A 26,655-nucleotide genomic window follows, 5' to 3' on the forward strand; every position below is an offset into this window, starting at 1 on the left:
GCTAGCGGTCATCCGGCGGGGTAGCTGAAGGGGCGTGAGGGTTCTAGGAATCCCTGGGTACCAACAACAACAACAACAGCAAACAGGGATTGCCTTCCGTGTGACGCGACAAGCCGATGATTTACCGGGAGGTGGACGCGACTTTGGCTTTTAGTTAGTTCGCGTTGTTTTAACGGAGATTCACGACGCCGTTTGCTACAGCAAGAGACGCCGAATGGGCAGAGGAGGAGCAGGGTCATGGGGGCGGCTGACGAGAGATGGGAGACGCAATTCGCGACGGCGTGGCGGGGACCCCCGAGAGAAAGAGGGAGGAGGAGAAGGAGCGGACAGCGGAAGAAGAGGAGGCGGCGGTCACGGGACCAGCGGCGGGATGACATCGCAGTGGTCGCAGGGGACGACAGGACCCAGCAGCAATGCAGCCACGTGCCATGGCAGTGCGGCTTGGGGGGCTGAAGATGCTGCTGCTGGTGGTCATCATCATTCTGCCACTGCTGGCTGCTGAAATGGGATTCCCCCGACTCAGTATTCAAACTCAACCCTACCTCCCTCCCTCCATCCCTACCTCCCTCCCTCCCTTACCCCTTTCCCATCTCATATCCAGGAGGACAATCGCACAATGACAGCTCCGCTCATCGCCTTCACAAGAAGTCGCCGGCTGACGAATCTAACCGAGAACAACGCGGCCCAGGCCCCAATCCCCTCCCCCCAACTACCCACCCACCCCTCCCCTCGTCTGAAAAATAAGAATGAGTGTCGCCCTTTTCCTTCTGGCAATACAGCAGGAGGCGTCACGGCGTTCGGCAGACGCCCCCCGTGTCCCCTGCGCAGTGGCCGTTTAACCGCGTGCGGCACCGTCCGACAGGGGGGAGGGAGGGACGGAGCAGGCGTGGGTCCCTGCGTGCCCCCAGCGTCACGGTTAGCAAATCTGCCCAATTTGAAACATTTGTATTCGCAAAAACGACTTGGCGGTGGGTTACAGCGACGGCGACATCGCCCCGTCGTCGTCGCCCCTCGAACCTCCCCTGGCAGACTAACGCCCGCCTCGAGAGCCCGTGCCCTGTTCACCTTGTTGCCGCACAGGGGCAGCTGGCAACGGGCGATGGGGGTTGCTCCCAGAGCCAAAACGCCACGGTCGTTGCCGTCACACGGACGCGGTCCTAAAACGAAACGTTTGTGTTCGTCGCCGAAGTTGTTAATGCCTCCCCCCTCCTCCGCCTCCAGTAAGACCCCCATTCACTTAGACACACACACACACCCACATCCACCCCCCCAACTCTATCCCTCTAGTCTACCCTCCGACCCACCCTCCACCTGGATCTCCCCACCCCCCCCCCGTCCTCCTCCTCCAGGTGGTCGATCAGATCTCCTGGTCGTGGTGTCGCACGGACGCGTCTCAGGCGGGGGACACCTGGCTGGTGGACACGGAGGAGACCTCCGTCTTGCTGGTCGAGGCTCCCGAGTCATCGTCGCCCAGGGGATTCTTCCCGCAGCACAGCGTGGTGATCATGCAGTTGCGGAACTGCGTGGTGGCGGGAGAGGGCAGACGTCGTCAAAAACCGTCGTCGTCCTCGTCGCCGGCGATGATTTTTTTTTCTTTCGGCCGTTGTTCGCATTTCGCAAAAGTCGTTTTCGGTGTTAAATGTCGAGGTCGTTATTGGTGTCATCGCGAACAGCAGCAAAAGCAGCAGGTTGGTGCGTTAATAAGCAGTATTACCACCACCACTGTCAACACCATCAACAATAGCATAGCCGCCACCACCATCATCACCATCATCGCCACCACCATCATCACTATCGTCACCACCACCATCATCACCATCATCGCCACCACCATCATCACCATCATCACCATCATCGCCACCACCATCATCACCATCGTCACCATCATCGCCATCATCACCAACATTGCAACCACTATTACATCATTATAACCATCACCGATATCGCCGCCGCCACCAACATCATCATCATCACCAACATCGTCACCACCACATCGTCACCAACAAAGACAAAGATCCCCCGTATAGTCTTAACAGGCTGTAGGAGCAAGTGCTGTTTGCGAGCACCTATGAAGGCCGGCACAGCACACGAGGGGATGGGTGGCCAGCACCATTCCCGGCCGCCTTTTGTCTCCCGAGTGGCTAGGCTTACACACCGCACCTGGTACAGTGCTCATTTCAGGTTGAGTCGACCTTGGGGAGGCCCAGAACCGGCTCATAAAATCGTCACCGGTGTCGACCGCGAGCGGGAATCGAACCCGGGTCGCCGGGTTCGTGGCAAAGCGCACGAACCCTTGAACTGCCACCACCAGCACCACCAAAATCATCATCACGACCAACAACAATAACCACCACCACTTGCAACAAAGTGTCGGTGACGTCACCACGGCGATCGTGCCAGGCTAGGTGCTCGCTGCTTGGCAGGAGGTCACGGGACAGACCCAGCAGGTGCCCCACGGGCGTGACCGACTTGAGACTTTGGGGCCGTCCATAAATGACGTCACGCGATTTTGGACGATTTTTGACCCCCCCCCCCTTTCGTCACACGACGTCACAAAAAGTCAGACCCCCCCCCCCTCAAATATGACGTCACAAAGCTCTGCCCCCCCCTCCCCCAAATAAAATATAACATGCTTCAAATCGCTTTAAACTATTGACATTGTAGTGCGTATTTAATGTGGCGCTGTACCCTGATGTTGTAGGAGAAAACATTTATTAAAAAGTCTATTTAAGTAGAACGTGTTGTCTATATTTATTTAAAGTTGCGCATTTTGATGTGACGTCACATTTCTCAACCCCGCTCCCCCCTCGTCACACATCGTCACAAATATCTGACCCCCCCCCCCCTCCCAGGTGCGTGACGTCATTTATGGACGGCCCCTTACTGGCGGATGCACCGACTGTGCTCACCCCCCCCCTTACTCGCCGTGCCAACTCGCCGTGCCAGCACCGTCGAGAACGGCGTCGCTCACCTGCTTGTTCATGAGGATGTAGATGACCGGGTTGTAGAGGGCCGAGCTCTTGGCAAAGAAGGCCGGCAAGGTCATGAACGTGGCGCCGAAGTCGGAGCCCTGGTGCGTGAAGATGTAGAAGGCCACGGACGCGTAGGGCACCCAGCACACGAGGAAGCCGATCACCATGAGCACCACCATGCGTGTCACCTCCTTCTCGGCCTTCTGCGTGGACGCTGACTCTTGCTGGGCCGCGGCAGCCTAAGAGAGGGGGGGGGGGCAGGTTGGAGGGGGTCACGGGGTTAGAGTTGTCCAGGAACACGCTGCCACGGTAGCTCAGAGATGTGAAGTTCCGTGACCCGACTGGGCATCTGTGAAAAGAGCTTCATAGCTCATCGGATTCCTCCACTTGAAATAAACATTCTGATGACTGACTACCTTCGCTTCTATACAGGAGGTCGTGGGTTCGATACCGATAACCGACCCTGACGCCTGCTCTATATCTGGGGTTTGCGTGTCTCTCTCTCTCCACGTGGTCGCGTGGATTTTTCTCCGGGTCTTCTGGGTTTTTTTTCTCCCCTCCGGGCGAGGTGGTTGACTTCTCGTCACCGTCGTGGTGGATGCGGCTCCTGCCTCCACGCGGTTACTCAACCTCGAGGAGGGAGGAACCACAGACGAGCGGGGAGGTAGCAGTCAGGCAGCAGTAAGCCGGCACAACATTCACCCACCCCCCCTTCCCAAGCTCTGTGGTCCTCTACATATTGCGGTATAATCGTCCGATAGGTGTTACAATGTGGGAGGAAACCGGAGAAAACCGGGGGGAAACGCCGGGTGTTAGCAGCGTTGCCGGATGGAGCTAGTGCGGGCCCTGTAGCATGATGTTATAAAGGGGCCCTACATAAACAAAAACGCGTAAATATTAAAACACAAACTTTTAGCTTGCATAGTAAAGTAATTGTATTTTTTCATTTGCTACACAGCCAGATAATACGATCAATTGCTAACCTTAAACACCCAGTCGTTCACGAAAGTTGAAGGTGGTATAGTACTATAGTAATAGAGCAAGTGCAGAATCACTGAACCCGAATTGACAGCTTGGAAGCATTTAGCGCGGGGCCCTTGAAAGTGCGGGGCCCGTAGCTTGTGTAGCTACTACACGTGTAGCTACTACATGTGTAGCTACTTTTGTTCTTAGGATAGCATCACGCTATCCCATACAGACGGAAAAGGTGGAGTCCACATTTTCTGTAGCGCCCTCTGACTTGTGTTGCACACTCGAAATGAAAGACGTGGGCAGGTGCTCCAAATCGAGGGCAAGCACATTGATTGTGGTCAATATTCCCGAGTCGCCATTAACCACGTGACTGGTATATCCGCGCGGCCATTCAATAACCCTGCCAGCCACCTACAGGCCCGATTCAGTCATTTCATGCTGCTGTACACACACGCATTGATGCACTGCACAGCACATCAGGACTTTCACAGAATCACACTTTACTCCCTTGCTGCTGCACAAGGACATCATTAAAAGAGTGATCCATTCCTAATGTGCCACACTTGCCAGGGCTATAGTTCGTACTCGAAGCCAACAGGAATGGAGTTTCACAACATCTGTGTGTGATCCAGCATCCCCCGTTGCTGCCCCCACAGTGCCGGACCCTGCGTGTGTACGTACGTTGATTTCGCAACGTAGGTACCCATCCGTGCTTATTGGAGGTGCGGGTCACAGGTCACGTGCGTAACCACCGCCCAGCACGTGACCCAATCAGACTCATCAGAACGTTCATTTATTCTTGCAGGAGGAAGAGCTATAAAAATAGTTTTCATAAATATCTGACAAAAGATTTTTTTTCATAAATATCTTGACTTAAAGCTTTCGTGACCGCAGGAATTCATATTCTTTGGGTCTTTCGGTAAAGTCACGTAGATAGATTCAAATTAATTAATAAAAAACCTGACGTTTCGATCACAACACAAGCGATCGTCATCCTCCTGATAATACATGTTAACCTATCCACGTGACTTTACCGAAAGACCCAAAGAATAGAATAATAAAAATGCAATTTATAACGCGCGCAAATTTTCGGACGTAACGGCCGCAACTCAATAGAATCAACCCAGCATGAGCCCCAGTCTCGCCGGATCTCAGAAGCTAAGCAGGTCTGAGCCTGCCCATTTGTCTTGGACGGGAGATCGACCGCCGGTGCATGAAACACGTGCGATTACGCCCGCAAATGTACCCCACCCTTCGCTGGCCAGAATGGTGAAGTATGGTCAAAGGGTATGGCCAAACGTGTGCTCGAACAACACCCCACCCCACACCCCACCCACCACTGGTAAAGGTGTCGTGACATCCGGGGAAACGAGTGGCATTGCCCTGTCTAAATTTCGAGGCTAAACAGTAAAATTGTCATCGTTGTGGGTTTGACTCTCCCACACACACCGGGTGTGCTGAAGCAGTCACTACTAACTGGTGGTGGTTTTAACGGCACGACACTTCATTCCACGCGATCTTACCCAACAACAACAAACACATTAATTGCGAATTACTCTTTGGTTCTGTCGGTAAAGTAAGGTAGAAATAAATTAAGTAATAATAGAATGCGACGTTTCGATTGCAACACAAGCAAACCATCGTCGGGTACAAATGAATGAGAAAACAAACGTAGTGAAGTCACGTAGAAGGGAAATAATAATAAAATAATAAAAATATAAACCAATAGAAGTCACGTAGAAGGGAAATAATAAAATAATAATTTAATAAACTATTTTATTGCTTTATATTTTTAGAAGGGAAATAATAAAATAATCAAAATAGAAAACAATACTATTTTATTGCTTTATATTTTTAGAAGGGAAATACTAAAATGATAAAAATTGAAAACAATACTATTTCATTGTTTTATATTTTAGAAGGGAAATAATACAATAATCAAAATAGAAAACAATACTATTTCATTGTTTTATATTTGTATTACTTTATTGTTTCCCTTCTACGTGACTTTACCGAAAGAACCAAGAATATGAATCCCTGCAGTCACGAAAGCTTTAAATCGAAACTTAAAAACTTAGTAAACTCGGAAATATATTGCAGTCGAACATATAGAATCGGCCGACACCACAGTCAACACCCCGCCCGGTTGATTAGCTTCGAATCTCGTTTAATTCATTCTGAAGTCTAACACTGCCCCCCAGTGGCGAGATTGCGCAACTTATTAACCAGTGGCGTTTAACCTAAATCGTAAAACAATTTACAATGTTAATACACACATACATCGGGATTTGACGAAACAAAGTGAGTTGTTTCTAGATTTGAAGCTTTCGTGACTGCAAGGATTGATACTGTTAGGTTTTGTCGGTAAAGTCACGCTGGTAAAAAAATAAAATTTTAAGTTAATAAAAGTAATAATGGAAATAAAATAAAATAAAAATAATATTACTTTTATTAACTTTTAATTTTATTTTTTACCTACGTGACTTTACCGAAAAAACATAACAGTATAAAGTGAGTTGTACTTACGCGCCCCTGTGCTCAATTTGTGTTCCGACGATTTACCTTCAAAATACAAATCCACCCCCCACAAAGGGCATCTCGCAGCCCCAAGTTAGGAGTCACTGCTCGACGGCAAAACTCTGCAACCTGCGTCTCTGTAAGGAGTGCAGCGCGGCTCTTGAAATTATCTTCTTGTTATTTTGGTTGCCGACCCCTGACCATGGAAGTTCAGTTCACCATGGATGTCCAGTTCACCATGGAAGTCCAGTTCACCATGGAATTCCAGTTCACTATGGAAGAACCAGATCATCATGGAAGTCCAGTTCACCATGGAAGTCCAGTTTACCATGGAAGTCCAGTTCACCATGGAATTCCAGTTCACTATGGAAAAACCAGATCACCATGGAAGTCCAGTTTACCATGGAAGTCCAGTTCACCATGGAATTCCAGTTCACTATGGAAGAACCAGATCACCATGGAAATCCAGTTCACCATGGAAATCCAGTTCACCATGGAAGTCCAGTTCACCATGGAATTCCAGTTTTCCATGGAAGGACCAGATCACCATGTATTTCCAGTTCACCATGGAATTCCAGTTCACTATGGAAGAACCAAATCATCATGGAAGTCCAGTTCACCATGGATGTCCAGTTCACCATTGAAGTCCAGTTTACCATGGAAGTCCAGTTTACTATGGAAGAACCAGATCACCATGGAAATCCAGTTCACCATGGAAACCCAGTTCACCATGGAAGTCCAGTTCACCATGGAAATCCAGTTCACCATGGAAGTCCAGTTCACCATGGAAGTCCAGTTCACCATGGAAGTCCAGTTTACCATGGAAGTCCAGTTCACCATGGAAGTCCAGTTCACTATGTAAGAACCAGATCACCATGGAAGTCCAGTTCACCATGGAAGTCCAGTTTATGTTGTAAGCCCAGATTACCATAGAAATCCAGTTCACCATGGGCAGGGATCAGCACCCTGTGGCCCCACAGCCGCATGCCGCTCGCTAAGGACCACTTCGTGACCGTTACTCATTAAGGACCACGTCGTCCCGTATTCACGATGCAATGCGGCTCTTAAAAAATATCGAGATTTTTTTTTGGTTGACCAAATTTGAAAAAAATTAACCCGTAAAAACAAAGTTTTTCACTCTAAATCCTTTATATGCGTGGCGGCTAGAGTCCTCTCGTCCTCTGGCTTGAGATGGCTGCCACATATGGGTCAGATGATTGTCTGCCACCATTAAGCAATTGGTAATTAAATATAAAAACAAATGACCAAAAAAGTGTAAAATTTTGGAAAAAATTTTCACGAAAATAAATTGTCACGCACAACGAGTCTGTGTGCAAAATGTCAGCTCGATTGGATCACGGGAAGTGGGTTAAAAAACGACCGAAAGATGTGCACGGTCGTAAGCAAGCAAGCAAGCACGCAAGCACGCAAGCAAGCAAGCGAACTTAATATAAAGGATTTTAAAAAAATTGCCGCTTCTTGTTGTTTCGGTTGCCGACCCCCTGGTGGAAAGGAAGCGGCGATTAATCGATTATCATCCACGACTCTGTTGGGATACGCGCATCGAATCGCGCGTGTGTCAACGTGAGTGTGTCCGTCTGTCCGACTAATGGTCTGTTGTATAATTGTCAAGTCAACCAGTGTGTCCGCCCGTCTCTCCAATCGCCGTGTGTGTGTGTGCATGACTCAGCCTCAAAAGGGGTACCTGGTGCCGAGTCTAAACATCGCTACCGGGGAGACAAAGGCGGCCGGGCGTGGTGTTCACCACCCACCCCCTCGTGTGCCGTGCCGGCCTTCATAGGTGCTCGCTAACAGCACTTGCCCCAACAGTCTGTTAAGGCTATACGGGGGAGCTTTGTCTTTGTACGTCTGTCTCTCTCCATAATAAAGGTTTTTGGGTTATATCGCGTCAGTATGAATGTGTCATATCCCTCCACCACCCGACACAGCCAATTAGTAAGGGATGTGTCACGTTAACAAAACGCCAATTAGTGACTACTTCCGCCCATTAAAACCCCTTGCTTAATTGGCCGTATCGGGCGGTGGAGGGTTACGACACATTTATATAGTGATAGGTTTATACCCTTTCAACTGGTACAAAAACTGACACCTTTATACAAGGCATCATGTTTGCAATAACCACAACACAAGCAGTCAAAATGCAAACAACAATAATCAACTCTGATGATGATAATGATATGCACTGTCCTTGATGATAATGATATGCACTGTCCTTCAAGGACAGTGCATATCATTATCATCATCAAAGTTGTTTCTTTTTGTTTGCATTTTGACTGCTTGTGTTGTGGTTATTGCAAACATGATGCCTTGTATAAAGGTGTCAGTTTTTGTACCAGTTGAAAGGGTAAAAACCTGTTACTATATTTTGCCACTGGTAAAGGAGATGTCTCATAATGTAAATGCTTACCCCGAGCTCTCAATACTTTGATAGTGCGCTGTCTTTGAGTTGTGCGCCTTTTGGCATCATCTGGTCCAACACCAATGGAGACTAGGCTCTAAGAAAAGCTGTCTCGGGTGTGGACCAATCAACTTCAAGAACAGTGCATATCATTATCAAAGTTGTTTCTTTTTGTTTGCATTTTCACTGCTTGTGTTATGGTTATTGCGAACATGATGCCTTGTATAAAGGTGTCAGTTTTTGTACCAGTTGAAAGGGTAAAAACCTATCACTATATTTTGCCACCGGTAAAGGAGATGTCTCATAGGACACATGTATACTCACACGATCTAACCCAAAGACCTTGATTATGAACAATATAGGGTGTGCGAAAGCCTGCTACGTGTTAAACTGTCTCTCTCTCTCTCTCGTCCGTCTGTGGGTTCCACGTACCTCCTTGACTGTGCACAGCAGGCGCCCGTAGCAGAAGAAGATGATCACGAAGGGGACGAGGAAGTGAACGACGAACATGTAGACCACGTACGACTCGTTGTTGAAGTTGGGGTTCATCGTGTAGTAGTCGGGCCCACAGGAGCACTGCATTCCTTCCGGTAAGTACCTGACATCCATTCATTCATTTCTACATTAGTGCATTCCTTCAAGCATGAACCTGCCATCCACATTAGTGCATTCCTTCAAGCATGAACCTGCCATCCATTCATTCATTTCTACTTTAGTGCATTCCTTCCGGTATGTACCTGACATCCATTCATTCATTTCTACATTAGTGCATTCCTTCAAGCATGAACCTGCCATCCACATTAGTGCATTCCTTCAAGCATGAACCTGCCATCCATTCATTCATTTCTACTTTAGTGCATTCCTTCCGGTATGTACCTGACATCCATTCATTCATTTCTACATTAGTGCATTCCTTCAAGCATGAACCTGCCATCCATTCATTCATTTCTACATTAGTGCATTGCTTGAAGCACGATCCTGCCATTGATTAATTCATTTCTACATTAGTGCATTCCTTCAAGCATGAACCTGCCATCAATTCATTCATTTCTACATTAGTGCATTCCTTCCGGTAGGTACCTGACATCCATTCATTCATTTCTACATTAGTGCATTCCTTCAAGCACGTACCTGCCATTTATTCATTCATTTCTACATTAGTGCATTGCTTCAAGCATGAACCTACCATCCATTCATTCATTTCTACATTAGTGCATTCCTTCAAGCATGTACCTGCCATTGTTTCATTCATTTCTACATTAGTGCATTGCTTCAAGCACGAACCTGCCATCCATTCATTCATTTCTACATTAGTGCATTCCTTCAAACATGAACCTACCATTGATTAATTCATTTCTACATTAGTGCATTCCTTCAAGCATGAACCTGCCATTGATTCATTCATTCCTACATGAGCGCATTCCTTCCCAGAGGTACGTGCCATTGATTTATATTGTTTGTGAATACATTCCTTCTGGCAGGTACCTGTCATTCATCCAGTCCTTCCGTGGATTCATTCATTAATTAATGTCTTCACTCAATGAATCATTCATTCTAAAGTGCATTCCTTTTGGCAGGTACGAGTCATTCATTAACGAGCGCATTGAGTCATTCGTGCGTGCAGTTATTCATTCCCCCATTCAGTCATCCTGACACGGGTACCTGCCAGAATGTTGTCATCCTACGTGGGGGATGCGTTCCCGAAAGGTGCGGCGACGAATACTGAAACGCCGTCGATCGAAGCGGTTTACAGGGTTGATAGGCGTCCCTCTGGTCTAACACCGCTTTGAGACGAGGCTCAAAAGAAAGCCATCTCTGGTGTGGACCAATCAGTTTCAAGGACAATGCCTTTATTAATCAGAGTACGTTTTTTGTTTGCATTTTGACCGCAAGTATTGTGATTAATGCGAGACGTGATTCCTTGTAAAAAGGTTTCATTTTGGTGTTTAAACAACTTAACACAGCTGTTTTGTTGCCAGATAAAAGGGGGGAAACCTATTCTCAGTAGTACTAGTAGTTAGCGGTGGTGGTGGGCGGTGGTGGTGGTGATGGTGGTGGTGGTGATGGTGGTGGTGGTGGTGGTGATGGTGGTGGTGGTGATGGTGGTGGGCGGTGGTGGTGGTGATGGTGGTGGTGATGGTGGCCGGTGGTGGTAGGCGGTGGTGGTGGTGATGGTGGTGGTGATGGTGGTGGTGGTGGTGGTGGTGGTGATGGTGGTGGTGATGGTGGTGATGGTGGGCGACGGTGGTGGTGGTGATGGTGGTGATGGTTGTGATGGTGGGCGGTGATGGTGGTGAAGGCGGAGAGGCGACGGATTTCCGATTGCGAGGGTGGGTGGGGGAACGCAAATCGCGTTAGCGGCCTCTTTAAATCGAGATCGGGGACCTCTCATTGCGTTGGGACCTGCTCTCTTCGCTGTGTTTAGTTTGTTGGCCTTACCCCCCCCCCCCTCGGACACGCTACGGCGAACGCCGATGGCTACGTGCGGTGCAGGAAGACGTTCCACGCAGAGTGTGCGCGCACAATGTGAGGACGTTATTTGCAAAACGACGTACAGTCGTACACGGCGTCATTGCAATTTTGGTTTATTCAGATTCTATACGCTCTGGTTCTTTCGGTAAAGTCACGTAGGTAGAAAAAATAAATAAAAATATATATCACGACGTTTCGAGCGCAACACAAGCGGTCGTCCTCAGGCGGAAAATAATAATAATTTATGGTTATAAATTACCTCTTGTTGTAACTACAGGCAGTCCTCTATTTACGATGGAGATGCGTTACGATGACCCCATCGTAAGTCGAACATATCGTAAGTCGAAGATGGCCTAGCCTACCCAGGAGTCTTAAAGAATGGTGATGATTTAGCAAAACAAAGCAATTTACAGTACAGTACTGTATAAACTATATACTGTATGTATTTATGAATTACAAAACTGTATTGCACAGTAAAATGTATAGTAAAAAAAAACAAGGTAAATTCTTAGCCTACCTATATGAACTGCAATTTAATAGAAAGTTTTTTCAGGAAACAATCCTATCTGCTATAAAAAAAAAAAACTTTTAGCATCATGCATTGAACGTAGCGTATCGTGGTAACCTTAAAATGAAATCGCTAAAGCTACGTATATCATACATGCATTGAACGTATCGTAACGTATCATATTGTGTACTGTACCCACCAAGATTCTGTCCGTCGTCTGCACACTTGAACGATGTTAGGTTGTTGATGGCAATTTTGTCGTATAGCCATCGTAAGATCGAAATATCGTAAGTCGGACCCCATCGTAACTCGGGGAATACCTGGATATTTAACTTCTTGATGTAACAGCTGTCTCACTGGTCCAGCAGTTTCACTACTGGGCTATTTTATTTCCCGCGTGAGAACGACCGCTTGTGTTGCGATCGAAACGTCGTGATTTATTTTATTTTTTGTTTTATTTTTCTACCCACGCGACTTTACCCAAAGAACCAAAGGGTATGGATTCCTGCTGTCACGAAAGCTTCACATCAATATATTCAGATCGTGTCGATTACATTGCTGCTATTAATTTCCACACGGCTATCATTTGTGACGAAGTCGCTTCTGAAAAGCAAGCTAATAGCCCAGTGGGCTTTACCTGGTAAAGATTAAAAAAACATTAATAATATAGTTTTTCCCTTTTTTCTGGCCACAAAACTGAAACATTTTTACAAGGATTCATGTCTGCATTAACCACAATACTTGCATTCAAATGCAAAAAAACACTATGATAATACATGCATTTTTCTTGGTTCTTTCGGTAAAGTCACGTAGAAGGGAAATAATACTGGTAGGAACGAAGTGGACCAGACCACCAATAGATTATATCGTCCGTCCGTCCGTCCGTGTATCAACATCGCCCCCTACTGCAAACACTTGGCATGACCCTGTCCGACAAGATGGCCGCCCGCTCCCCCTGCGATCTGTGAATTAAACAAGATGGCCGTCGCTTCCGGCGCCTCACGGCGAAACTTTTTGATCGACTGACTATGGGCGAACTCATTTATTCTGGTGGGTGAACAGTGGCGGGGAGGGGTGGAGGAGGAATTGATGATAAAAACAAACTTGCACCATCGTTACAGCTGCCGCGACGAGAGATGTGGGAGGAGAAGCGGCGACCGCTGCCTTGCAGGTGAGAGGTGCGTGTGTGTGTGCGTGTGTGTGCGTGTGTGCGTGTGTATGCGCGTGTGTGTGCGTGTGTGTTTGCGTGCGTGCGTGTGTGTGCGTGTGTATGCGCGTGTGTGTGCGTGTCTGTGTGCGTGTGTGTATATGTGTGACTGTGTGCGTGTGTGTGCGTGCGTGTGTGCGTGTCCGGCCCACTCGAGCGGCGTGATGAATAGGCGCTATTGGGCTTCGGATCGTTATTCACGGCGAACTGGAAGCGTAGCAACACAACTTCATTACGTGTGCGTGCGTGCATGTGTGTGTACGTGTGTGTGTGTGTGTGCGGTGTGTGTGCGTGTGTGTGTGTGCGTGTGTACGTGTATGTGCGTGTGTGTGTGCGCGTGTGTGTGCGGTCGATATCCCTGTACCGGTATTAGTAGTATTCCTACCAGCCCACCCCGCAGGGTCCTGTTAAAATAATATTAATATAAAAAACAATACATATTAAAACAACATTTATTGTTTTATATTTATATTACTTTATTATTTCCCTTCTACGTGACTTTACCGAAAGAACCAAGAATATGAATCCCTGCAGTCACGAAAGCTTTAAATCAAAATTTCATACATGCATTGTCCTTGAAACTGATTGGTCCACACCAAGGGACGGCTTTCTTTTGAGCCTCGACCCAATTGGTGATCGACCAGAGGATGCCAAAATGCGTACAGCTCAAAGACAATGCACCACTGTTGGCAGAAAAAAGGGGAAAAACCCTATTATTATATTTTGGTACTGGCAAAGGAGGTCCAATGATAAGAAAACATTGTTAAGTTGTATGTGTATATTTCTCTTTAATTATTTAGCTACCTCTCCTATTTCCTCTGCTATCCTATCGCGTTGTTGTGTATTGTCTGTGCCCTTGACTGGACATCTGTGAAAAAGAGCTTTGTTGCTCATCGGATTCCTCCGGTGTGAAAACATTTTCTGCTTCTGATTGTGGGCACTGTGATTGTGACCCCTTGCGGAGATCAGAATGAGCTACTACGTGGGAGGAGACTTGTGCCGAGTGGCCTGCAGCACATCTCAAAACATCACTCGACATTCCGTGCAAAATGTAGATCGTACGTGGTCGTATCGTCACATTGCTATTGACACAAACCCAGCGCTCTAATGCGAGTATGCGGGTCTTGTGTGTTTAAGTCTATTTGTTCTCGATGTAAGCCTAAGGGTGTCCACGTAAGACTTGCCATCTCTATGCAAGACTTTGGTTTTGTTCTAGTCTATTGGACTGTATGTAAGTCTAAGGGACTCTATATAAGTCTATGGAACTCCATTGTAAGTCCAGCTGGCATGGAAACCCTACAACTCCACCTACAGCGAAGACCCGCGCTTCGATCCCCTATTATGTGCGTACGTTGAACTTCTTTCACACCGTACGTAGCCAACCGCGCTAATCGGGAGGTGCGCGCGGCGAAGGACGACGAACTGAACACACAAAAAGCAGCTTTCAAAGAAATGACCAGTGGGACAACCGGCCTGCACACTCGAGATCCACACTCATCTCCTCCTCCACCTCCTCCTCCTCCTCGTCCTCACCTGGACCAGCCGACGAGGGGTGGAGCCGCACAGGACATCGCCATGATCCAGGTGAAGGCCACCCCCATGATGGCGTGGGTGTTGCCGAAGCGAAAGTTGCCCATGGGTTTGCAGATGACGATGTAGCGCTCAATGGCCAGCACCACGAGAGACCAGAGAGCCACCTCGCCTGCCCCGCACACAACAGACAAAGTGTCGCCTCGGGCAGACTCTCAGGGGCAAGTGCTGTGAGCGGGTAGCACCACCCGGCATTATGGCCAGGGTGGCACGCCAGGGAGTGGGAGAGTCGTTGACACGTTTGACTCCCGAAGTGGCGACGTTTACGCATTGCTCCAGGGTACTCGTTTGAGGCTGAGTCGACCTAGGGGAGGCCCACGACCGGTTTAGATAATCGTCACCGGTGGTGGCCGTGAGCGGGAATCGAACTCCGGCCACCGGGTTCGTAGCGCAGCGCGCTACCGCTTCCCATATATAATACAGACAAAGATCCCCTGTATAGCCTTAACATACTTTTGGGGCAAGTGCTGTTAGCGAGCGCCTATGAAGGCCGGCACGGCACACGAGGGAGTGGGTGACCAACACCACGCCCGGCCGCCTTTGTCTCCCCATTGACGATGTTTACACACCGCACCAAGTACTCATTTGAGGCTGAGTCGACCTAGGGGAGGCCCAGGACCGGTTCAGATGATGGTCACTGGTGTTGGCCGTGATCGGGAATCGAACTCCGGTCACGGGGTTTGTAGCTAACCGCTCCACTACCGTTCCCCCATACAACACATACAATGGTCACAATCTACACACACCCATATACGTTCAGTCCCCAGGTCCCTAGTGTAAGCCTTCAACGGCGTTGGAGGAAGATGCTTAAAGCTGCTCCCCATTAATTCTAGATTTGAAGCTTTCGTGACTGCAAGGATTCATACTCTTAGTTCTTTCGGTAAAGTCACGTAGGTAAAAAAAAATTGAAATAAAATAAATCAAATGAAAATAAATCAATTAAATCACAATTTAATGATTTAATTGATTTATTTTATCAAGAAGGGAGGCGCCGTGCTTTCCAGACGGGTGTCGCCCGCCAGTTACGCAGCGATGTTCACGTTTCTCCGTGTAATCCCAAGCGGGTAATACATAACTGGTGGCTCAACATTCAAGGGGACCTTTTTGCGTGCATTGTTTTGAACGCCACGGCACCGGTGGTATATTGGACCAGTGCGGCAGCGGGCCAGATTCGAACCTCCACCGCTGAGCCACGGCACAATCCCCCCACCCTCCCGGGCTGATCCGAACCCAACACCAGAATCAGAAATCATAATATGTATTTATTCCTGGAGGAATCCGGGTGAGCTACAACGCTGCCTAAGGTGGCGGCGATTACTTTTGCGTACCGTACCGGCGATGGATTTAATGCTGCGAATAGCACGAGCGCATTCCCTCCTCCTTAGCAAACCATCGCGTCTCAAACGGGTGTCACACAATTGGGGGAAGCGGTGACATTGACGAGACCTCAGGGGTTGGCGTTACAGACCGACAAGTTAAACGTGGTGCCTGAAAACGCGACGCAAATCGTCGTTCACACCGTGTCCCTTAACAAGGGGGGAGGAACATATCTTCTTGGTTCTTTCGGTAAAGTCACGTAGAAGGGAAATAATAAAATAATAAAAATAAAACATAATAAAATAATTCTCACGACGTTTCGGGCACAACGCAAGCAGCCGTCCTCAGGTAAAGACCAGGTCTGTCGGGGAGACAGCGTCATTCAGACGCCGAAACGTCGTGAGAATTGTATTTTATTGTTTTATTTTTATTATTTTATTATTTCCCTTCTACGTGACTTTACCGAAAGAACCAAGAAGATGCATCCCTGCAGTCACGAAAGCTTTAAATCGAAATTTAATGGGGGAACATGTCACAGGCGATGTTTGGAGGGCGATGGTTCTTCTTAATAACAATGCCCAGAACGTCATCTGTTAAAGCACATTGTACTGTGAACGAGAGCCATTGCTCGAGACCTCACCGATTGCGTACTTTTATTTTACTTTAAGACCGCAGTGTTATTATTGACGGATGTCCATAAGAGTTTTTTGGGGGGTGGTTTGATCGCGTAAATATATAAATGTGTCGTTAAACCCGCCACCACCCGACACAGCCAATTACTAAGGTTTTGGTTTACTCTCCAACACACCGGTGTGCTGTACTAGTAACGAATTGCAATGTTTTGTTTACGTGACAAACCTTAATAATTGTCTGTGTCGGATGGTTGCAGGTTTAACGACACATTTATATTAATCGATCTACCCCCCTCCCCCCGCAAAGAAAAAAATCTGAATTATGGATGATATTGGTCGCGCAAGCCTATGACGTGTTAAATTGACGTATATGTTGAGTTGTTTGGCCATTAGATTGTGTTTGTGCACCGCTGCCAACGCAGCAGTAGCAGCAGCATCATCCACGTGTCACAAATATCTGGTGCGGTCTCAGGATCTTACAAAGATAAATATCTCCCCGTATAGCCTTGACAGACTGTTGGGGCAAGGGCTGTTAGCGAGCACCTATGAAGGTTGACACTGTGGCACACGATGGGAAGGGTGGCCAGCGCCCACGCCCGGCCGCCTTTGTCTCCCCAGTACTTATTTAAAGCTGAGTCGACCTAGAGGAGGCCCAGGGGCGGTTCAGATAATCGGGACTGGTGTTGGCCGTGAGCGGCAATCGAACTCCAGTCGCCGGGTTCCTAGCGGAGTGCGCAAACCACTGCACCACCGCTCACCACACACTAAACTATAAAACTAAACTATTTATAATTGACCAGGTAAGGCCCACTGAGCTATATATCGTTCTTTTTCAGAAGCGACCTGGCCACAAATGTTAGCTCAACGAAGTGGCTTGTCGCGTGGAAAATTATTAGCAGCCAAATACTCTAAAGGCACGTCTATTACACTGGTCAACACACTTTTTCTGGCATGAGGTATTCCATCGGTTTTAAGGTAATTTTGGGGTGCTGATTCCAAATCTGGCATGAGTTTTTGTCTATCACATCAGGTTTTTGAGATATCAAATATTGCATTTTCAATAAAAACTGCAGAAGAAAAATATTAAATGAAAGTGGATATCTACATAAAATTATATTATAAACACACTATCCTAAACATACAGCACCATATTTTAACACTAAAGCAGTCACTGACTCGCAACAACTTGCAATCATAAGTGACAGAGTTAATTTCGGGTAAAATCAATGAAAATGGGGTATGCCGATAGCATGAAAATGATGTGATAGAGCAAATCTGAGATCAGATTTGGAATCAGCACCCTGAAATTAGTCTAAAACAGCTGCAAAAGTCCAGGCCAGAAAAAAATGTTTTTTTTTGGTTGACCAGTGTTATAAATGTGGAGGGAAAAACTGGAGAACCCGGTTAAAACTCCACGCGACCATGGAGGAGAGACCTTCGAATATACAGCAGCAGCAGCAGGCGTCGGAGTTGGGATCGAACGCACGACCTCCTGTATACCTGGCGAGGTATTTAACATCTCACCACCCGCGGCACACACACACGCGCACACACACACAATGCCAACACACAACTTCGATGGCCCATTGCGGACCCCACGTCCTTACCGCCCAGAGTGGCGAAGAAGCCCTCGATGCTGCACATGGTCGGGCCGAAGACGAAGTAGCCGTTCATGGAGCTGTACATGGTGAGGGTGAAACCGAAGAGGACCATGAAGAGGTTGGCCATTGCCAGGTTGAGCAGGATATAGTTGAGCGACGTCCTTAGCTTCTTGTGTTGCACCGTGACGAACAGGGTGAGGAAGTTGACCGGGAAGCCCACAAGGATGAGGAAAAACATGTAGGCAGCCAGAGCCGAGTATTTCCATGGCTCGGCGAGGTAGTACTGGGGGTATTCGAACGGACTACGGGCCAGGCCCGTCTTGTTCGAGAAGGGAACGTAAAAGTTGTCTCCCTCTGTGCCGTTCATGGTGGCTGATTTGGCGAGGGCTCCGAATGGCACAAAATTTGCGCGAGATTATTTAACGAGCCCCGTGCGCCTAATCGTCGGTTAAATTCGTCTTTTGATACAAGTTGATAATGGGTCGTGGAAAACGGTGGTGGTGGTGATGTGTTTGTTGGTGGCGTGGTCGAGGTTGTGTTGAGGAGTTTTGGTGGCCCGGTTTACAAAGTTTGAATCGATATGACAATGGTAGTGGTGGTGACGATGTTAATTAACGATTGTGAGTTGACAATTTTATCTCGCCCGCTTTTACCAAGAGTGAGAGGTGTGTGTTAGTGCTTGTGAAATAACGGATAGGTGTTTATTGAAATAGGTGCTCGCTAACATAATTGGCTCACAACAATCTATAATAAGTCTGCACAATGTCGGTAGGTGGTTGCGTTTATTTACGTGAATTCATGCGTATCACGTACACACGATTGGGCCGTGTCTTTACGTGTCCATGTACGTGTATGTGTGTTAGGTCACTAAATCAACACCGTTTATGAATCCGAGATAATATCAGCAAGGTCAATGATGTGTATGTACTTGTTTCACTATTGAAGTAGTATCGTCATCATTCGCGGTAGTATTACTGACGTTGCATAGGCAAAGCTCTTTCTATCGAACGGTGTCTAAACGTGGGGTGCGGTGTGCGATAATAAAACAATCGGCAGCTATTAAAAAAAAACTTTTTTTAAAAATTCTGCCACGAGTGTGTAATCGTATCTACGCGTGGCGGCGGTGGTTGTGGTGGTGGTGGTGGAGCTGCACGGGTTGGATGGCTGAATTATCCGTGCGTGAAGTGACCGCTGACGAATTTTATAATGGCCAGCGTGGTGCTGATCAAGCAGATTGTTAGGTGGACTTTCAGACACCCGCACACACACGCCCTAATTAACAATCTGGCTTAAGATAAATGGATTCGAAATGCATTAGAGTGGATTAGAAATGAGAGTTCCCCAAATCGGCCTAATGTGTGCAGGAGTAGTTTATTGCGCGGGGAGCGGTTGTTGCGATGTGTTTTTTTTTACGTGATAAGCCTTTCTAATTGGCTGTGTCGGGTGGTGGCGGGCTTTCACGACACATTTATATTTACGCGATCAAACCGAAAAAAAATGCCTCTTATGGACAAATTTCAATTTTCGAAGCCCTCTCATCGTGACCAGCAAATCTCGAATATTGGCATCGAGCTACCGGACATATCGCTGCAAACGTGCGCACGAATGTAATTGAACATCGCCAATTGTGTCTCGACTGCAGATTGCTGCCGATAGGTAGGGGTCGGCACGGTTTGAACCGACTCAAACTGGTTTCAAATTGAGCAAGCCAAACCAAACCAAACCAGCGACGACTGAACCAAACCAAACCAAAACCAAACCAAACTAAGCTAAACCAAACCTCTTGAGTTGGCTTGAACCGAAAAGATGCGCGGCAAACAATATTCGCATTCAATACAAATATCAAGTGTATTAATCGCTAATTTCTACGCAGGCTTTCTTCATATTGAGATTCACTAGCAAGTACTGGACGACGATGTCGTCCACAGCCATCTCCTCAAGCTTGGCACACCCAATGTCCTTGAACGCAGTGTAGTAGTTCAATGGCAGTGAAACCCCAACACTAGGCAACATCCGCGCCCACGAGCGCACACACATCTCGGCCTTGAACGTGCACTTGTGCAGGTTTGGTCGGTCGAGAAAGGAGCGCTTGGCGGCCGAGTTTGCTCTCTCGGAGGGCACGGACGACGCCGGGATAGGCAAATAGTCGAGGGCCACGCGTCGTAGGCGCGGGTACTTGCCGCCGTACAGCTTCCACCACTCGACGACGTCCATGCTCAGGTCCTGAGTCGGCTCAAGCAGGAAGCGGTCGACCTCGGAGGCGGCGCCGTCGTGAGCGTTGGGCGCGTAGACCATGTCAAAGAGGATGTTAATGCCGCCACGCGGCGCCGCCTTCGGCGCCGCGTCCGTCGTCAACGCTGGGTAGCGCTGGTTGAGAATGTCCGTCATCATGTCCTTGATATTGCTGTACTCGGTGCTCGAGGCCGCGGGCTTGGGGTGGCGCAGGTCGAGAAAGCGGGCGACGCGGCTTGGTTCGGACGAGAGAAGGTCGCTGTACTTGACCATGTAGTCGGAGATGGTCACGGTGGCCGAGCTCACGACCACATGAGGACTCGGGCGGTGGGTCATGCAGTGGCTCAAGAGAGCCTCCTGCGCCGTGATGGCGTTCGAGATGGTGCAGTACTCCTCGGCGCCCATGGCATCGGAGATGGCCGCCGGCTTCTCCAAGAACTGGCAGAGCAGCGCCGCCTGCTCCCACTGCTCGTCCGACAAGCCGGCCTGGCTCCGCGACCAGCCGGGCTCAAGGCAGATGGCGTCGATCACTTGGCGCTGCCTTAGCGACGCCGTGAGCATCACGTACGTGCTACCCCAACGTGTGACCACGTCGAGGCAAGGCGGCTGCAGCGGGCACTTGAGGTAGTGCCGCGCGAGCGACGTGTAGGCCGCCCTCTTCGTCTTGCTCTTGCGGATAGCGCCGAGCGTCGCGCGGAGGCTGCGCAGCAGTGTCTCGAACGCGCCGAATGAGGCCTTGACGCCGAGGTTGACGCAGTGCGCGATGCACCGCAAGCAGCACGTCGAGCGCAGGTTGCTCCCCTCGAGGAGCGTGAGGGACTTGGCGGATGCGACGGCGTCAGAACCGCTGTCGGTGACGACGGCGAGCAGGCGCGGCCACACGCCAAAGTCGTCGAGCAGCTCGTGCAGGCGCTGCGCCATGCGCTTGCCCACGCCTTCGCCCGGGGCCACCCAAAAGAAGTCAATGATGCAGTTGCACATGGAGAACGACGCCGGGTCCATCCAGTGGAGGGTGACCGAGAAGAAGCCGGTCATGGCGTCGTTTGTCCAACCGTCGTAGGTCAAGGAGACGCAAGAGCCAAAAGTAGTAAAGTACTGTAGCACGAGTAGCTTGAGGACGACATACATCTCGAGCATGCGGCGCTTGACCGTGCGCTCAGACTTGGGCTCGTAACCCGGGGCAGCTCGTTGAAGAAGAGTCGTAAAGGGATCCGATGTTACGTGTTTATGGCCTAGACCACTCGTCGCGATGTACTCGGCGACAAAGCTGTCCATGGCCTTGCTCGCGTGCGCTGACATGGGCGTGGCCATCTTGGACTGCACGAGCAAACCCTTCCCCGTCGGCGGCGACGTGACGACCGTGGGCGACTCGGGGTCGACGATCCCATGGGTCTTGAGATGCTTGATACGGGTGCCCGAGGAGGTGGAGCCCGCGTACTGGAGGGTGCAGATCTTGCAGGTCCGGCTCTGCACGTCGCCCGCGGCCTGGCTCGTCTCAAAGTACTCGTCGTGCCACAGCGCTCGGGACACACGGGCCTTCTTGGGCTTGGGCTGCGTCGCGGTCTGCAGCGCTGCGGCGCCGAGGGTGCGCATGAGGCTCTGCCGCGTGTCGCCGCGCGTGGCGTCCGGGCTCTCACGTTCGCTCGCCATCGGCTCCTCGTCGCTACCGGCGTGTTTGGTCTCTTCCACGTCGTGGATGAGATACCTTGTGATGCTGGAGCCGCCGGGGATGGCGCCGTCTTGAGCCGCTCGAGCCATGGAGATGCAATTGCAAAGTGAATTCGCAGGCAAAGGCAACTACAGCATGTCCTTTCGTGTCGCCTTTACAACCAACCAAACTAGTTTGAGCCGGTTCCACCCTGTCCGAGCCAAACCGAGTCGGTTTTCGTAGCCCCAAACCAAACCGAACCAGTTCAAACAGAGCCAAACCAAACCGATTTGGTTCGGTTCAAACCGCGGTTTGGTGGTTTGAGCCAAACCGTGCCGACCCCTACCGATAGGCGACAACACGTTCGTCAAGAGCACTGTTTGGCCTTTAAAATGTTGAGGCGACGTTTCGGGCAATGACCCTTATATATAGCATATGCATGACGAATAATGTAAATATGTTTTAAAATACGTTTAACTATTTGTTCGCACTCACTGACGCAAAGTCAGGGTTTCTCATTTTGACCATTAAAGTTATGGTAATTGTTTTTTTTACCCTTTTATCTGGCAACAAAACTGACACCTTTTTTTACAAGGAGTCATGTTTGCATTGACCACAATACCTGCGGTCGGAATGCAAACAAATAACACAACTCTGATAATGTATGCACTGTCCTAAAAATTGATTGGTCCACACCCGAGACAGCTTTCCTTAGAGCCTAGTCTCATATGGTGTTGGACCAGATGACGCCAAAAGGCGCACAACTCAAAGACAATGCACCATCAGAGTATGAGAGCTCGGGGTAAGCATTTACACCATTGGAACCTCATTTGCCAGTAGCAAAATATGATCATTGTTTTTTTACCCTTTTATCTGGCAACAAAACTGACACCTTTTTACAAGGTGTTATAAAAGGGTAAAAAACCAATAATCATATTTTGCTACTGGCAAAGGAGGTTCCAATGGCATTAAAGTTATGTCAATAAAAAAAAAATACTTTCTCTAACTCGATACTCAACATCACGTGCGGTAAGTGTTGCGTCGTGTGAATATGCATCGTCACATAAATTCAGCTACACCCCGACGCTCTCCGATGACCGTGTACCTTCAGGCAAAAGTCTCGTAATCGAATTGTGTCATTTACAACTCCCAGCAAGAATGCCGCAATGCTTAAGAGACTTAACACTCAGCCGAACAGAACGAGGATGAACGTCCTGAGGGATTCATACTCTTAGTTCTTTCGGTAAAGTCACCAAGTAGGTAAAAAATGAAATTAAAATTAATAAAAATAAAACAATAAAAAAAATCACGACGTTTCAGAGGCAACACAAGTCTCCGTCATCAGATGGGACCGTCACAGCCAGATTTGCTGCATCATGGCTGTGACGGTCCCACCTGATGACGGAGACTTGTGTTGCCTCCGAAACGTCGTGATTTTTTTATTTTTTATTGTTTTATTTTTATTAATTTTAATTTCATTTTTTACCTACGTGACTTTACCGAAAGAACTAAGAGTATGAATCCTTGCAGTCACGAAAGCTTCAAATCTAGTCCTGAGAGATGATAATCTCAGTCCCGAAGATCCAAGATGAGTGACAAGGTAGAGCCCGTTTGTGGACATGTGGCGTCTCTCACTTTCAGACGCGCTTCTGCGGCCGTCTGGAACGCTCTTCTTTTCGAAATTAAGAAGCCACTGGAGCGTTGCACTTTAAAGTGATCCAAGTTGTACATTAATTTATTTAGAACTGCGTTTTTGTGTTTCGTTTGTTGTTCCCTTCACCGCACCTCCGATAAACGCGCGGTTGGCTACGTACGGTGCGAAAGAAGTCCACCATACGTACATACAACTTGTAACATAGTCGCAAACAGTATTCTCTCGAGGAACCGGCTATGCATCAACATCACGCGTTTAGAGCAATTGGCTGCTATACATTTTCACGTAAGCAACTTCGTTGGACAATAATTTCTGGATTAAAAATGCATATCTTTATAACTATCTTTTGTGTTTAGTTTGTTGTCAAAATAAAACAATCTAAACACATTAAATTTTGATTCAAAGCTTTCGTGACTGCAGGGATTCATATTTTTGGTTCTTTCGGTAAAGTCACGTAGAAGGGAAATAATATAATAATAAAAACATTTTTATTGTCTTCTATTTTTATTATTTCCCTTCTACGTGACTTTACCGAAAGAACCAAGAATCTCAACACATTCGTAAATAATACTGCGGCCTTTAAAGGAAAATATGGAAAAGGCAACATTTTGAACAATGTCCCCTATTCATAGCCCATATTTGTTTTTGGGAAGGATGCCACCAACTTAGAATTCCTGGCTTCCTTTAGCAAGATGGCGACTGAATTACGTAGGCCGCCTTGTTGGTCAGGTAAGCAAAACTTTTGTATTTGTGCTTTATTGGTCAGGTAAAAACGAAACGTAATTTTTTATTTTTCCCTAAGCGTGACGCATTCATAGGGCGACACAAAATGTGTACAGTAGTTGACATTAAATACTGTACTGTACATATATTGGACTTTTAACCCTTGGTAAGATGACTGCCTATTAACCCTAGTACTACGGCCGCTTTTTACCCTTGGTAAGATGGCCACATTTTTTAAACCTTGGTAAGATGGCCACCTTTTAACTCTTGGTAAGATGGCCGCATTTATAAACCCTTGGTAAGATGGCGGCATTTTAACCCTTTGTAAGATGGCGGCCTTTTTAAACCATTGGTAAGATGACATTTTTACATTTGTAATCCCTTGGTAATATAGCCGCCTTTTAAACCCTTGGTAAGATAGCCGCATTTTTAAACCCTTGGTAAGATGGTCACCCTCTTTATTCGCCCAGCGTAGATTCCACAGGAGGAGAGGCTACAGCAACATCTATGGTCGCTCCAGCCAGTGCGTGGTATTATATACAGTATATATTATATCTTTATCTTTGTGTAGTGAGTCCAACTGAGTCGCAGATGTTACGTAACTTTAACACAACATCACACAATCTACACTCGTGTCTCGAATGCCCATCTAATCACGCTATGGCAGAACTAGACACGGTTCGCTATCCCGGCCCGGACCACGCGCTGGGTCCCAGACCGCGTGACTAGAAGCTTCTTCTCCCCGACACACCAGCACACAAAGAACCCCGAGCTCCTCACGGCCCCCGTTATATCCCCCTGGACTGTGGCTGGCTCCGCCCTTCACCCTGCCCACCTTCCAGATCTCTCGAGCTTTTTCTCAAAGGCTCCTGAGAGCTCTTTTAGACCACGTGACCGCCCAGCGGCCCCCGTCCACCGGTGGCCCCCCTCCAATATCATCCGGTCACGTGTCAGCAGGTCAACCAGCGTATCATGCCCCAACGTCACCCTGGCTGGCTGACGCCCCCTCACCGGAAGCCCACACCACACACTGCTCGCGGTGCCTCCGCGCTGACCAGCGCTCATCCAAGCCCCGCTAGGGCTGGTACTACGCCCCGTAAGCGGGCTATACATGATTTCAGCACATTATCTGCCGTGGCTTCATAAGCCCGGCACCACACAGTGACCATCACAGTCACTACATTTGTATAGCCTTGCAAAAGCTTTAGCAATTGGGGTGAAGGTCTGACATTAAGTTGGCTGTTTTAGCCTTCATTGTTGTCTCACATCCACCATAGTGGCTCACGGGGGCTTCCAGTTGTGCAAAGGGCCCAGTGAATATGAAACGTTGGGTCAACGTTGGTCCGGCGGTTTCAGCCAAATGCCAACATTGGTCCAAAGTTGTAATGTTCAGTGGCAGCAAGTGGTGGGGGGGGGGGGTAGGTAACCCCCACCACCTCAAACTTAATAAACAAAGGCCCACAGGAGGATAGTCCAATATCTACTGGAGGTTACGAGGGGACGGTGAACGTGACGTCCCCTGGCCAAATCTCTTTTGGTGCAGCCAGAGGATTGACCTCATCCCATGGGGGATTCATATTCTTTGGTTCTTTTGGTAAAGTCACATAGATAGAAAAAAAACACTAATGTAGACTGTAGCCTGGTTCTTAACCTCGGTGAGCATACTGGCAGTCTATAATGTAAACTGTAGTCTGTTTTTTAACCTCGGTGAGCATACTGGCAGTCTATAATGTAGACTGTAGTCTGTTTTTGAACCTGAGTGAGCGTACTGGCAGTCTATAATGTAGACTGTAGTCTGTTTTTGAACCTGAGTGAGCGTACTGGCAGTCTATAATGTAGACTGTAGTCTGTTTTTGAACCTGAGTGAGCGTACTGGCAGTCTATAATGTAGGCTGTAGTCTGTTTTTTAACCTGAGTGAGCGTACTGGCAGTCTATAATGTAGACTTATTATTTGTTCTTTCAGTAATAAAAATTAACAACAACAAAAACCCCACGACGTTTTGATCACAACACAAGCGGTCGTCATCAGGAAAAAGGGGGTTAGCCTCTAAAGGCAAACTGTTTATAAAGGTTTAGAGAGGGGCGTAGCCCAAGTGTGTCAGCAGCATGGGCGGGGTAGGTAATGTTAATGTCAGTAGAAAACAAGCAACTACACCAATCAAAGGGCCGCCAGGCAATCATTGCACCTCA

The 26,655-nt window shown here is 48.2% G+C and overlaps 2 protein-coding genes across 2 annotated transcripts; both read right to left on the bottom strand.

Moving 5' to 3' along the window:
- Positions 1-1,393: 1,393 nt before the first annotated feature.
- RHO (rhodopsin) lies at positions 1,394-18,583 on the bottom strand. Its single transcript, XM_078614616.1, has 5 exons — positions 18,214-18,583; positions 14,601-14,769; positions 9,313-9,478; positions 2,972-3,211; positions 1,394-1,519 (listed from the first exon to the last, which is right to left on the bottom strand). The coding sequence occupies exons 1-5, from the start codon at positions 18,572-18,574 to the stop codon at positions 1,394-1,396; spliced, it is 1,062 nt and encodes a 353-aa protein (XP_078470742.1). The 5' UTR covers positions 18,575-18,583.
- A 1,475-nt stretch (positions 18,584-20,058) lies between these two features.
- LOC144732762 (uncharacterized) lies at positions 20,059-22,197 on the bottom strand. Its single transcript, XM_078614339.1, has one exon. The coding sequence runs from the start codon at positions 22,195-22,197 to the stop codon at positions 20,059-20,061; it is 2,139 nt and encodes a 712-aa protein (XP_078470465.1).
- Positions 22,198-26,655: the final 4,458 nt, after the last annotated feature.

Source organism: Lampetra planeri, chromosome 44, assembly GCF_965212315.1.
Source record: "Lampetra planeri chromosome 44, kcLamPlan1.2.h2, whole genome shotgun sequence".
Classification (NCBI taxonomy): Eukaryota; Metazoa; Chordata; class Hyperoartia; order Petromyzontiformes; family Petromyzontidae; genus Lampetra; species Lampetra planeri.

Coding starts and splice junctions, on each gene's coding strand:
- RHO (XM_078614616.1), bottom strand. CDS start 18,574: ATGAACGGCACAGAGGGAGACAACTTTTACGTTCCCTTCTCGAACAAG. Junction 14,770..18,213: donor CTTCTTCGCCACTCTGGGCG/GTAAGGACGTGG, acceptor TGTGCGGGGCAG/GCGAGGTGGCTCTCTGGTCT. Junction 1,520..2,971: donor ACATCCTCATGAACAAGCAG/GTGAGCGACGCC, acceptor GCCACCACGCAG/TTCCGCAACTGCATGATCAC.
- LOC144732762 (XM_078614339.1), bottom strand. CDS start 22,197: ATGGCTCGAGCGGCTCAAGACGGCGCCATCCCCGGCGGCTCCAGCATC.